General features: G+C 37.4%; 1 protein-coding gene across 15 annotated transcripts in view; it reads right to left on the reverse strand.

The window, feature by feature from the left end:
- Positions 1-15660, reverse strand: part of PARD3 (par-3 family cell polarity regulator) — a 629285-nt gene that overhangs the window by 276388 nt on the left and 337237 nt on the right. For 13 of the 15 annotated variants that reach the window (XM_036842191.1, XM_036842189.1, XM_036842185.1 and 10 more), the window contains 2 exons: positions 12029-12120; positions 9775-9858 (listed from right to left, as the gene is read on the reverse strand). In XM_036842191.1, coding sequence (XP_036698086.1) covers positions 9775-9858; positions 12029-12120 — 176 coding nt within the window. The remainder of the gene's footprint in view (positions 1-9774; positions 9859-12028; positions 12121-15660) is intronic. The other 2 variants (XM_036842192.1, XM_036842188.1) reach the window with 1 other exon arrangement.

A 15660-nucleotide genomic window follows, 5' to 3' on the forward strand; every position in this document is an offset into this window, starting at 1 on the left:
CTTCCCTACTGTTCATTTGTCTCTATGGGCGACTGAACAAAGTGTTCTATCAAAAGCATCCCATCATTAAGATATACCTATGACTCCATTGAATGGGACAAAATAATTAGAGAAATCAAATTAAATCACAGTTGTTGGTAATAGTGGAACCAGAAGAAGACACTGGGCCACTTCGCCATCCAAGCAGCCATGTGAGAGCACAGGGGAAGGCAAAGATGACTTGGCCACCCATGGGCAGTCTTAACAGAGCCACAGCTTGGTACCACACCTGTTGCTAAAAGCTGCCTCTGCAGACCAACAGGGCTTCTTTCAAGTTCATGTATTCAGCCCCTGAGTAAAAATATGCCCTACCAAGAGTCACTCCAGTTAATTAATTAGTTTTTAATTGGTGAGATCGTGAGTGATTTCTCAATATGGTTACAACATTTCTGTGATCTAAAGTGACTGAAAATTATTATGCCTTTATGTATTCTGAAATATTTTGTGTATTCCAAAATAGTCCACAGAATATTTTTAGAGAAATAGAGAGAGAGAGACTATGTTTAATGGAAATCACTTAGCAGGTTAACTAGTACCAGTTATTTGTTCAAATTTATAAATTTATCTCCAATAGAACCTTTCAGTATCTATGACAACTTAAGTAATATAACTTGGAAATCTGTAATTTAATTCTATAAGTGGCATTAATATTTTTCAGATGAATAGGTCTATAGATTTATATTCACCTAGGTAATCATTTTCCTTTTCTTAAATCTACTTTTTTTTCCCATGGGAATCATTCTACAATAATCATCCACAGTAAAAAGGCCTGACATGCTTCATTCACTGAATGGCTTGTCTTTCTATACAAGCCCTCATATATGGCCAAATGCACGAGTAATCCTAACATACAGTAAAAATGTTACAAATCATAAACAAATACGCTATCGCATTTACATGAAATATTGCAGACATTTATTAAATGAGGTTTTAGAATCCAACGTTGTAAAAGTAGTTGCAAAACCCTCAGAATCCTCTTTCTCAGCACTAGAGGCTCGGGAGCTGATGGGGGTGGGCTGGGGGGGGTGGGTAGAGGAGGAGAAAGGGAAGAATTTCACCCTGACTGACACAGCAAGTGATCAGGGAATCAACGGAACAGACTGAATTAAGGAGAACTTAGTAGCCTGCTGATTTCTAAGTACTTGACCACACTATTAAAATCACTCTCTCCAAAAGAATGGATTAATTTAAAAGGAAAATGGTACAATCTGCAAAATTATCTCATTTGCTTCACTAGGTGAAAATGATTACAAAAGGAATGGGGATGAACTATCAAAAAAACTTTACAGGAAAATTGAACTGATAACATAACAGCCGGACTGAGAATAAAGAGGGCCCTCTGAAGGGAAATCAATGGGAAGTAATAACAGAGACGTTCACCTTCCTGAAAACTGTGTGTGTGCCAGCAGTTACATCTCCACACCCGCCACCGTCCCGGGAAAGGCGACTCGGATAGTACAATTAGAAACAAATTTTAGGGATCTATTTTGCAAATTCAACCAGCAACTAGAATTCCTTCTAAAGGAATAAAGAAATGAGTACCGATGGTGTTGCGGTTCCCATAACACTCTTATTAGAGAAAATAATTGAAGGTCGTAAAGGTCAGAGCATTTTGGCATGTCGCTCTACCGGAGTAGACAATGGATTTTCTTCTTGGCAGTTAGTACCAGAATTCCTTATTAGGGCAACCACTTTCCATCAGAAGAAGAAGCCACTTTGCAAAAGAGAGAAGAGAGGGGAGCAGGAGAAGAGGAGTTGGGGGAGGGGTGGAAGCTCTGCTTGTGGGGAACATTCCAGGGGCAGAAGCACCAGCCTGGCTGTGCTGGCTGGCACAGGAGGACGAGCAGGTGTATTATTAACATAGCAGGGAGGGCGGCTCTGTGAAGCCATGGCTACAGGGCTCCGGGGTACAGGGGACAGACCTCTTCACCTCCTGCATGAATCTAATGTGAACCCGACTTGGCAAGATGCTTTCTGAACGAGTGGATTTCTTCTGGTAAATCGGAAACAACCCCAAATCTACTCCTCTTCCCTGGTCCTTCTACCTTTTCAAAAATTTAGGGAAAAAAATACTATGTCCACTATGTACAAATCCCACTTCTGAATAATTTTCCTAAAAGAAAAAATAGGTAAATACACAGGTTTCTTTGAAGTCTTTCATCATGGCTTTTGTACAATGTTTCTTAACCCCCAAAGAGGGCAAAGAAGAAGAATATAGCCCCAGAGAGCAAGCCATTGAAAGGCGGCATCTCTGTACATGATTTTGGATGCATAATTAGAAATTTAACTGCTTAGATTATATTAAGGGTTGCACCACTACATTTTTACAAGGTTCATTAGCCTAATTATACACTTAATTAAAACAAACTCAGTCACACATGTTAACATTTTCAATTCTAAGTATAAATTACAGCCAATGATAAAACTGAAAATAAGTAACAAATGTTTTATTGACATCTAAATTGGCTGAGCAAGTCTGAGTTTTGCTTTGATAATGTAAACTCCCACAACTGCCACCCAGCTGTATGGAAATGATCATAATTCATCTTAATAAAAGCTGACATAGTATAAACACCACAAATACTGTGAAGGCAGAGAAGGCATGAGCAGAATGGGCTCGCATCAGCAAGACCCTCTCACCTCACTGAGTCCTAAACAGGGGGCTGGCAATGACCTATATTCGATCCCTCAGAACCACAGCCAGAATGCCAACTTAATATAACATCTTGATTTTTTTTTTAATCTTTAGTGGATGAGATAAAGTAGACCAAAAAATGGTAAAGTAAAAGTAGAGAATTCCTTTAGATTAGGGCAGAAATGATAGGCATCGTGCTACTACATTTAAAGAAGCAAGATTTATCTAAATGTAAAATACAACTTTCCTCTCTAAGACAAATGCATTTAGCATGTCCCTTTATTAGAACAAAGCAAGTCTGCAACTGAGAACGCACAACCTAAGACTTACAGACGAAAGGCTACAGATTCAGTAAATAAAGTTAAATTGTGTTTCTTAGAAAATACTTAAATTAAAATCAAGTACACAGAGTTCAAGAGCATATTTATTCTTTTAAAAATGAATAGCCAACTTTAAAACTCTACAGTGAACTGAAATACAGTATACAAGCTTTGGATAAATCTCTTCTTAACACCTGAGTTGTTTCCATGAAATTCAAATTGGCTGTAATTCTTTATTAACAAATACACCCAACTAACTAAATAAGTGTGTTATTAGTTAGGGATAACTAATATCCCTGGGATTCTCAAATTTATGATATAAGAGTAAATTCTCATCTCACATTCATGATAGAAGAGATCGTTTTCCACTGTTACAAAGACTCATCAGCACTTGCCTAGACAACCAGAACTCCCAGCATTTGGAGGAAATTTTAAAGGCACATCACAGGAACATAAGTGGAAGGTGAAATATCATTCTTCTTAGCTGCCACTGCCAAGTACCTCACTAAAAGTATTTTACATGTATTTTATAAGTACATGTATTTTCATATTTTAACCAGACAAAGTCAGAGGAGTGTCCCAGCCCTCAGATGTGAAGACCGAGGCTAAGTGAAGCTAACTTGCCCAGACCACACTTACTAAAAAGACAGAGCCAGATTCTGTCCCAGGCATCTCTGGCCTCAAATCATGGGTGATTCCTAACAACCCCTCCGCCAATAACATAAAGACTCAGCATGTGGTCCAGGCTGTCACTGACTGCCGCAAAGAGGGAAGACAGCACAGCTAACTGGAAATTCTGGAAGAAGATGAACTGTCTGTTTTTGATGTGTTATAGAGCAAAAGATAATAAAATAAAGGTTAGATGAGCTAAGATTTATAACTAACGTTATTTATAACCCATGTAAATAGTAATCAGAGGAGCCAAGTTCACAGATTTTCACTGAATAATTAAGTAGAGGAGCATGCGTTTTCTTAAGACCTTCCAAAGATGTCAGCTAACTACTCTTGTATACAGAATAGTTCAAAACTTTATAAACACTTCAGTTTTTACTTGAGAGGAAAATTATTCAATATGTGCATCTACAATACAGAAAACAAACATTTATATTTCACTCCTTTTCTATATTAATCTGATCACAGGAGTATATATTTTCCAACAGGGTCACTTTTATTTCAACTCCAAAACCTAAACATTTAAAATATTCTTTTAGGGATGTGACTTTTTTTAGCTTTATGTGGCAGAATTTATGGACAGTAATACAAGTAAGAAAATAAGTCCAGGAAAAAAGTCATGAAAAGAAACAATATGGCAATCGAAAGGTTTGGTATTGACCCTTCACCTGATACTCTATCAAACTGAAGATAAATGGCTGAAAAAAATCATTTGGGATACAAATCAAAATTAATCAGACAAATCAAACGATGGCACATCTGTAAAAAGAAAGTTGAGAGCAATTAATAAGTAAGGCATTTGGCAGCATGAGGCAGCAGCAGAAAGCTTAAAACACGCAGACCCATACACACACACACTCCTTCTTACCAAGGACTGTTTTCCTAATTAAAGGCTTTAGATTTTTCCTCAGGTCTCACGGTTGACAGTCAGATATTGGGAAGAAGAAATCTGTGAGTGCCTGTTACTAATTGGAGGATGTTAAATGAGGTTGATTTTTTTCTATTTCCCTTCCTCCAGGGAATTTGTTAGAATTAGTAGGGTGCAATGATGGGAAATAATATACGGTTACAATAAAGAGGCTTTCTCATCAACCAAGTAGGTGGAAATAAAATTCTGGACTCTGGCCCCAAAAACAATATGAATAGGAAACAGAGAAGAAGGAATTTTAGATATGAAAAATAACAGAATGTAAACTCCATGATGGCAGGCATTTTTTATTTGTCTGCTTCTCTAGAGCAGGGCTGGCAAATTACATACAGCCCATGAGCCAAAATGTGACCTGCCACGTGTTTTTGCAAATGAAGCTTTTTTGGAATACAGCCAGGCTTGTTGGGTTATCCATGTCTACGGCTGCTTTCACGCTACAATGACAGAATTGAATACTTGCAACAGAAACTCGGTGGCCCACAGTGCCCAAGATATTAACTATCTGACCCTTGACAGAGAGTTTGCCTAGAACCAAGAATGGTGCCTAGGAGATAGCAGATCTTTAAAAACAAACAAACAACAACAACAAAAAAACTCTTGCTTAATAAAATAAACAAACATACAATTACTATTTGCATAAGAAAAAGCACAGTGAAAGAAAATTCCAAGGGCCACAGGGCTAAGAATAAAGAATGTATATAAATGGGAAAAGGCCCACTACAGAAAAGGCACGGAGAAGCAGGCTGCACTTTATGAAGAATAATATGCTTTAGCCATACGTGTTTCCAGAGGGGAAAAGATTAAGAATGTTCACTGTAAGTTAGACTGGGAGCCCAAGTAGAGGAATAATAGTTATTTTTTAAAATAATACAATGATATTTCTTGAAAACCTTCAACAATTTCTCTATTGTTTACTGAATGAAGTCTCAGAGGCCATTCATAAAGTGCTTTCTAACCATCTCTCCAGTGTTATCTCCTAATACACTCAGTTTCAAATCATTGACTCATTATTTCTCAGCAAATCACACAAATTTGTATGGAGCATCTTCCCTTCGTATGTTCTCTTCCTAGAAAGACTATCTTTCCGGAACATCACTAGCCTAAGTCCTGTATTTCCTTTAAAGAACAGATCAAGTTCTACTGCTTCACAGCATCCAATAGTCAATAGCCCTACTTCCTCTAAACCCTACGGCACATGTGCATTGAGTTCTTTAGACACATACTATAGATCTTTTTATATACGTATTTCTCAATTAGACCTTAAGTCCCTTAAAACTAAATACAAAACCTTATTTCATAAGCCCAGTCCCTATTTCAGAATATACTTTTATGTCTTGCTTTCTAAATACTTAACATTGCAACATAATCGTATTCCTGAGTAATTAGAAAGGCTCAGGAAAACTCGTTTAACATCAAGGCAGGATACATTCTTATTGTTTTGTTTCTAATACAGCAATGCAGAGCTAATAGGGATCATCACAGTAAGCTTCACTGAGCAATACCGTTGGGCTAGGTCCTAGAAATATAAAAAAATATAACATGAAACATGGTTTTTCTGCCAAAGGAAATGACAATTACTTGGCATAGCCTTCCCGAAAACAGTAGCACTTGTGATTTAAATAAGGAGGTTATGTTTGACATTTAAATCAGGAGGAAATGAAATTAAATGTGTGAACTGAAAATCAATTTCAAGGTAACAAAACTGTGAATAAAGAGTTCTGGGTGGGGATCAGTTAACTTTATACTTTTGAATAAAATACAAGATGATGACTAGAGAAAAACAGAGCATCAAGGGGAGACAGCACAGGGAGTTCCCTAGCAGTCCAGTGGTTAAGACTTCGCCTTCCAATGCAGGGGGTGGGGGTTCGATCCCTGGTCGGGGAGCTAAGATCCCACATGCCTCTCAGCCAAAAACTAAAAAAAAAAAAAAAAAAAAAAAAAAAAAAAAAAAAAAAAAAAAAAAAAAAAAAAAAAGAAAGAAAAAAAAGCCAGAAGCAATATTGTAACATATTTAATAAAGACTTTAAAAATGGTCCATATCAAAAAAAAAAAAAAAAAATCTTAAAAAAAAGGGGGTGGGGGGAGACAGCACAGTCTCTCCCAGGCATTTATTTTGTCTCCGTTTCTACCATCCAAGACAGTGGCTGGCGGAACGGCAGCCACAAGCCAACGGTCACTAATGTCCCCAATCAGGGAACAACATTCAACCTACTCTAGAAAATAGCCTTTTTAAATTGGTCCAGCAGGATTTTTATTCAAAAAACTTCATTATACCTCAGGCCATAATAATACCTAAGTAGCTTTAAAAATTTCTCTAACATTGACTTCACACTCTTCCAATTTTCCTGAATTATATTTGATACTCGAGATGTTCGGCATTGAGTTGCTTCTCTTTACGATGTTTAATTCCCATTCTGCACTGTTCCTTGAGGCTTTTTGACTTAGAAATTGAAATCAGAAAGCAATACTGACATGCATGTGTCACTTTTAGGAAAATAAGTATTCAGTAAGCGTTATTCAATTAGTTACATCTCCCAAACTGAGAGGGCCCAAGTATGATTGGAATTTTGTACAAAGAAAGTTATTCTTGGAAATTTCAACTTACATCCCATGAATATGTATTCCTGTGTTCCCACTGGATAATATGTGCAATTTCTTCACGAGTCCTGCTTAATTTCTTCCTTTCTGCTATACTGTGTTGCTTAATTTGCCCTTGCAGCCACCATTGAGCTGAGGTAGCTCCCTTTATAAGCTGTCGTCACAATTAAAATCATCTTCTACAACAAGCCAACTTCAGTTACCTAATTCAGACAATCCCTCCTCTATCAGCTCACAGAACACCTATGATACAAGGATGTCGGCATTTATCACATAATTATAATAGTGTGAGTTCTTGGCTATCACTCCATCTTGACTGCAAACCCCTGGAGACAGACTGTGTCCTGTTCATCCTTGTTTCCCAGCACCTAACACAGGAACCATCACACGGTAAATGCTTGGGGAGGTTTCTGACTGACTGAGAAGAAACCACGTGTCAGCATTTCTGAGAACACGTGAGACAGGTGTCTCTGGCTCCTGCAGATTGGCGTCTATGATTCTTCAGCAGTCCTCCTGCTGTTCTCCGCATCGTCAGCCTCGCTCTGAAGAGCCACGACCGTCAAGGTGATGAGGAAGCTCAGAGATGCACCACAGGTGTTGGGGGGGAAAGAATTCTGTTCTGTTTCCCAATATGAAAACTAGTAATGCCAAAAAAGGATTTATAAAGAATCTCATTTTCTTAATCTCTTTGTCCCTTGTATACGGAAGCTGTACAGGATATTCTTCATTAAGTTGCCACATCAACAGGGATTAAAAATGACTCAGCTGTAAAACACCTTCTAGTTCTGTAAAGGGATCCTTGTCTCCTTGAATGTGTTCTGTATATCGAAACGAAATGCCATGGTAACCAGTAACTGTGGTCGATTTTGTGAAATGCCTTTCACTGAATTAATCTGCAGTAGATTTCTTTTTCTATCTTATACTTCTTTTGCTTTAGGCTTTTTAACCTATTTTATCCTAATATCCTTTCACACTGCGGTAGGAAATGTGTAATAAATGACAGAAAATAACATGTTTGTAATTGAAATACTGGTTTAAAGCCGGTATATACACAATTAAATCTCATTTGTGATGAGTTATATTCCACAAGCAGTTAAAGGCACACTAATATTGGGAGGCTATCGTCCATGCATTTTACCCTCCTCTTATTTTTCTACTCATGAAATAAATAGAAAAAGGGTTTAACTTCTGAGATCACTTAAAATTATAATTTTTAGAGGAGATAAAGGCAAGGGCCGTTTTGAAAACAACTAAGCTCATTTAACTGAAAGTCCTTTGAAGACATTTCAATGCTTCTCCAGAGTTTTAAAAAAAAGAAGGAAGAAAGTGAAAGCAGTCATAACTCTGTGAATGTAACACCCTCCCACCCCCAATTCAAGGTGAATTTCACATCTTGTTAGATATAACGCTCACATTCAAGCCTCGTACTCCAGCAGAGTTCTGCGTAAATCACAGTGTCAGCTTCCAGACCTTCCATAAAGCGTGTGCTTTACCAAAGACATGAAATCTGGACTCGATACTGTCAAATACTTATTTTGAACAATTAAATAGATAATTCAATCACAGGCTTGTAACTGATGTTTCCTCCATCTCTCACAATATACTGGACGCTTGGAATTCCTTGACAAGGGTTGAAACTATGTTCCTGTTCTCGGTCACTGGCCTAAGGTGACTTTCCAGCTCCCCCTTTTCTTCTCCCAGTGTAAAAGAAGTTAAAAAATAGATAAAATGATAACAATAAAAGAAAGAAGTTCAAACTAAGAAGCCAAATAGTTCATAAATATGTTTCACTGGGTAATAATTGGATGGGTAAATAAGAGAGGATGGGAGTAAACTTCAAAGGCTAATGCCCGCCCCCCCTCCATGGGGAAGGAGGCAGCATTTCACTTGTGGATGATGGAGGCTCATCAAACATTTGATTAGTTGCAAATTCAGTTCATAGTATTTGAATACATATAAATGCAAACATACACTAATTCTTTCACAAAAAGAAAGCAGCGGGATAAAAGAAACTCATATAACATTTGACGTTTTTAAGGATATATGTTCTATGAAGTAATGAAGTCATACTAACAAATAGTACAAAATTTTGATATTTGAGTGGGCAGATTGAAGAGAAGGAGACACAAGTCACACAGTAGAAAATAAATCTATAGTTTGTCTAACCTAAAAAAATTTCAAACATAATCATAAAAATCATATAAAATTTAAGAACTAAATAAACATAAAAGCAAATTCTAAATGAATCATTTTCTATGTTATCCAGATAATTTTTATTGGATACATTTTTTCCAGAAAATTGCTTTAAGCTCTCCCTTACCTTTGCACATTCAGCTGGAGTTCTGGCTCTAAAGGCTATCATCAATTTGCATGGATGTGATGAACGCTAAAATTATTAGGATAATTTAAATGCCCGATTTCTTCATCAGCCTAAGTGCTTTCTGTGATTATAATGCAGTGGCCCCCAAATGAAAAGGCTTGTATTAAGCATATGCTAAGTCAACACCACTCTATATCTGAGCATAAATGAAGATAAAACACTCCACATTATGATTCAATTAAAAACCTGCAAGATACGTTACCTGCCGCCTCGAGCACTGAAAGGCACTACATGGATTCCCAGAGGCCCTCCATCGTTGGGGACTTGTACGAGCTTTACCATATCACTGTGAGACAATATGATGAATGAGGGAGCATGAACATGGACCATCACAAACCAAAACTGAAACCAAACCAAACACAAAACCGCAACGACACAGACACACAATAAACAACAAAGGAGGACAAAACGAAAAATCCCACCAGGCACACACGCATATACATACACATTCTGGAATAGAAGCATGGTGATGAGGGCACATTCAACTCTACATACCTGCACACTAGTCTGATGGCATGGGGTAGGGAGGGGGGAGCAATCATCAGAGATAACTACATTAAAAATGACACAGCACCGTTGCTCTCGGACCACACTCTTCTGTGTAGTCCAAGTATACATTTTGTGATCAAATCTCTAGACTTCCACTGGAAGTTTCCCATCCTAATATCTATTCAAGGACTATGAAGATTAATGGGATAAAGATGCTTCAGCTGCACAGCACTTTATAATTTACAAAGTGCTCCTACACATGTCACATCATTGATCCCCTCCCGCAAAAGTCCAATAAGGTCAAAGCTTTGTCCCGGGAGGTGGCAATCCAGATGGGATACAGCCACTCTTACTTCCCAACTCAGAGCTCCATGGAAGGTCACCATCCTACTTGCTGTAAGCTCACTGCATATGCAGGCAATGCAACCCCACGGGATACCCGTAAAAAATCAAATGATTGTCCCAAGGGTGTTTGTAATTGAACTCTAAAAGTCTTTAAGCTATTTATATGAAGTAACGTGAAGTTACTTCTACCACATAACTACAGTACTTTAATATTAATATCAAAAGCCCGAGTTTAATGCAACTGGCATAATCTGGAGAATGTAAATTTTCTACGCCATTTCAATGAGATTCCGCTTTCTTTGTAGGTATTTCTGTGGGTGTGAGTACTGCACAAAAACCTAAGCAGTCCTGATCTAACAATCAATATTTGGAAATACTATTGCAATTACATATCTAGTTTTAAGCAATCTGGACAACCATAAGTGATTACCAATGGACTTGACCAAGATCACAATATAGTTTTTATGCAATGGAAAATGCCAATGCTACAACTGTACTTCTATGTGTATAGATTCAATCACATACACTAATTAGGACAAAATTGAAATTTTGTCATATTACCAACATATTTACTGAAGTAATACTATTTAAATGGATATTTAATTTTTTTCTATTTTCATAGAATTTCCTAAAATCCTATTTGAGATACTGTTAATACCATTTGAACATGTATTTAATGACTGGTTTGTCAACTAAGATGGTTTGCCAACTAGTATAGTAACTTTAATACATTTATTTTATTTTATATTCTTTCTCAAAAGAACTATGACAGTGCAAGTGTTTCTTAAGTGTGTAAATACTTAGAGTGCTGGTTGCTGAATATCCAAACATAATCTGATTCGAAGCCTATTTAATCTCACTGAGAAAGTTCTTATAGCCCTTCCTTGGAAGACCAAGAAAAGACAAAATTAAGGGTTTAATTATTAATATCTGGACCCCCAACTTTTACCCAAAATCAAGGAAAAAAATTTAGAATGACTGCCCTCCCTGCTCTAAGGTAACTTAGAAGAAGTCTTGAGAACATCTTCCATTCAAACCTGCCATTATTTAAGATAGTTGTAAAGTTGTGATAATATATGGAAGTTCTTCTTTGACCTTTTACACTTTAAATCATGTTCAAGATCCCTAACCTGTAATTTTTTATCAAATATCTTGAGAGATTCTATTTCTTCAAATCAAAAAAATACACACTAAAATGACTAATGCTTACACGATCCAACTAGTTTTTCAAGTAAATTATGTCCACTATTTCTTTTTTAATTTAGCGAAGTTGAAGAACAAACAAATGACCAAAACACTGACATACAAAAGCAATCTGAAAACAGTTACAGTGCTGTGAACATAACAAACTTTTTTCAATCAAATACTATTTTATATTATAATTTAATAGTATTTGCCAAGGCATGAAACTCAGAGCAGGTACATGTGAATTTCCATGCTATAGTTCTTACATTAGATCATTAACTCAATAGATGAAAGATGCTCTTTGGAAAACAAACCAATGCAAGGCATGTTTTAACTAAGCACAAACATAACGCATGCCATATGCTTTCGGACTACTTGCTGCTATCAGTGAAGCTACATGGATATTACAGAGTTAGTTGAAACTGTCAGTAACTTACTCCAGAGAAAAGTTGGGTACGTGCTCCACACCAGTGTCGGCGTGCCCCACGGGCTCAACTCGGCTGCTGTCTTCCTCCGTGCCATCCTCATCCTAGAGAGGGCGCAACACAAAGAGAGGCACACTCTGAGTCAGGTTTATTCTTATGCGGTGAATGAAAGGAAACTGAATAATTCAAACTGGAGTCTAAGAGGCATTATGATAATGTTAACAATATCTCTCCTCTAGCAAGGATGACCTTTAATGATAAGATGGGTTTGTGCATGTGAAAAGCTGCATTTTAAAGCAACAGTCTCCTGAGTTAGTACATCCTAGGGGGTGAACAAGATGACACTGCAATAAGGAAAGAAAACATCAGAACTTATATTAACCCTCTTATCATTTTTATTTCACTTTTTGGTGTATGTTTTAGGAAGTAATTATATATTACTACAATGTTATAATAAACTAATAAATAAATGTACATTACACTGGGGATGCATGGTTAACATTTATACTAATCCAAACAGTTGAGATCATTATAAACCTTAACGACTAGCAAAATCTTCAGTCCTATTGTCAGTTCCCCAGTTCCTATTAACACACCTTGTCAAAATGAACATCAAGTAAGCACAGTCCTAGACTTAGATACTTCATCCTGTGAAATCTCACATAAAGTTACCCTAAGCCAATCGACTGATCATTTAGAGGTAAAGGCATTAAGATCTTAGCCATGAAGAACCACTTCTGTTTACTTCTGTTACAAAGGACCCAGCGCCGGGAAAGGCACAAAGAGTAAGATAACCAACCCCAATAACCACCATTGTATTCTTCCTTTTAGAAAGGCAATAGTTTGTAAAAATTATATTCCAACATGCTGTAGAAATTGGGTAAAGATGCTGGTGCTTCAAAAGGTGCATGTGTGGGACTTCCCTGGTGGCAAAGTGGTTAAGAATCCGCCTGCCAATGCGAGGGGACAGGAGATCGAGCCCTGGTCCGGGAAGATCCCACATGCCGCAGAGCAACTAAGCCCGTGCGCCACAGCTACTGAGCCTGCGCTCTAGAGTCTGTGAGCCACAGTTACTGAGCCCGCGTGCCACAACTACTGAAGCCCACGCGCCTAGAGCCTGTGCTCTGCAACAAGAGAAGCCACCGCAATGAGAAGCCCGCGCACCACAACGAAGAGTAGCCCCCGCTCGCCGCAACTAGAGAAAGCCTGCACGCAGCAACGAAGACCCAACGTAGCCAAAAATATAAATAAATAAATAAATTTATTAAAAAAAAAAAAAAGGTGCATGTGGAATAAATGTGATGGTTCATAAAAGTAAATGAAATGTCACCCAAGAATATGCCTTACTTTATAATCTTGGCCACTGTCTTTTCACTAAGCAGTTCACTAATAGTGACGTTGGCTTTGCAGGATCATTTGAATAAGGATAAACATGCCTGACGATATCAATGGTCTTATTATCCAAATTAGAATATTCAGAAAGACTCAGAATCTCCAAACACAGTGGCTAAGAGGCTCATGAGGGTTTCACCTTGGATCCACAATGTGCATACTTTATGTACACATACAATTTGTTAGGTTTACCCTTTCTACTGTATAAATTTGATAACAGTGAGTTTATATGTGAACTTAACTAAACCACCTAATGAGAGCCCACCATTAGAGAAAAACTGTATACTTTTAACCATGCATTTAACAGACTCATAGTAGAAATATATACACCATCAACAGAGACATCAATCAACAAAATGATAAGCAAAGGCTATAGGTTCAAGACACAGCATCAAACAATATTTCAAATTATTGAAGCAATATGAAGGCAAGGCAGGGCAGTTGGTAATGCCCAACTGACATCTCCTCTGAGAATCTACCAAAATAAGAAGCTGAATGCACCGAGTTTTTCTATGAGTTTAGATAGGCTCCGTGCATCCTCAATGGCAAGGCACTGCATGAAGTCAAGCTACTTGAAGATTGATGACCCTGTGTTCTGAGAGGCTCTAATATGTAGTTTTTAGTCACCTGTCTCTTTTAAGCACCAGCACATAATACATTTCAAAGGTTAACCAGCATCTTGAACCTGCCTAAGAACCACACTTAATGTAAACAAGAACTCCCAAAATTATGCTTTTCCATTGGGAAGTGGGGGTAGGGAGGAGAGAAATGTGATTGTATTTATATAAATCAGATGGAAAACATACAAACAGTCTTATGGGTTAAAGACATTTTGTTTCAGGATTCATTAATAACGTAAACACCGCTAAAACACCACCATGATGTATAACCAACAGAAACACCTATGTGGCACTGTGAAATGGCCACATAAATGAAACACCCCAAACTACCGTGATGAAACAGTAACTGATAATTGACACATTCATTGTTCCCACAGTGGCCATTATCAGGTCCCCAAGAGCATGCAGAATTTTATTTCATGTAGCTGCATATGGTGTTCAGTTATTTTGCAAAATTCACCGCCCTGAGGCTGAGCTGCAACTGCTGTGGGAACCACAGTGTCTGGATGTGTACAGATCAGCTCCTATATTGCTTTATTTTGTTGTTTTGTACTTTTTAAAGCTGCAGCTGAACATAATCACTTTTAGTAGGAGTTATACACTGAATTCCGTCATAACCATAGTAAATGAAGCTCAGTTATTATATATGTCAAATCAAGATGGAAGGTCTAGAGTATCAATTTAAGCTACATAGTGTTAAAAAAAATTTTCAGGTGAGTCAATGTACTTTTTGTCCTTTACCTTCTCTCCATTTTACAGCAGAGTGTAGTGGTTAAGAGTTCAGATTAGAAAATTAAACAAACCGAGATGTGAACACTAAGTGTGCCATCTGCCAATTTTATATCCTTAGGAAAGTTATATACCCCTTTTGTATCTCTATCCCTTCTTCTGTAAACCAGGAACAATAAAAGCATCTTCTTTGTAGGACTACTGAGAGGAATAAGTAAGATAATCCACGTCACAATCATAACATAAGACCTGACACATGGTAATTGACAATAAATGTTAGCTGTTATTGAAAAGAGAAATAAACAATAAATATATGACATACAAAACATACCTTAGTGATTGTTTTAGGGTAATGTTACACAGCTATAAAATATTTTGAGAATATATATTTGTCCATACATACCTTGTGCCTTGCAGTAAAATTTAATATTAAACATATTACCTACTCAGTTAATTACAAACTGTATTACCTGCATTTTATAAAGTTGCATAAAACCCGACATTTGTTGCACTTTGTTGTATACAATGCGCTTTCATCATAAAAGGCCTCCGGAATGAGAAAACATATTAAAAAATATAAACAACTAATGCTGTATACAATCCAGTAAATGGTGGGAAGAAGAAAACACCATGGGTTGTTAGTTGAGGAAATTTTCAAAGATAAAATAGATGTGAAGAACCGTGAAGGGTCTATGATTTCACCCTACTTGAAAGCTCATAGTGAGCCTGCCATAGCTTCATGGATGTCACAGAGGACACGAGACTCCCAGGTCGGAGACAAAGGACAGTTCATTACAGCACCAGCATTAGCCAGAGCATCACACTTTCATGCACTTATTCCTAAGCTAAAATTCTCAGGGGCCCACACAGAAGAAACATGAGCCCAGGGAACTCGAACCTTTT

The sequence above is a fragment of the Balaenoptera musculus genome, chromosome 2 (assembly GCF_009873245.2).
Source record: "Balaenoptera musculus isolate JJ_BM4_2016_0621 chromosome 2, mBalMus1.pri.v3, whole genome shotgun sequence".
NCBI lineage: Eukaryota > Metazoa > Chordata > Mammalia > Artiodactyla > Balaenopteridae > Balaenoptera > Balaenoptera musculus.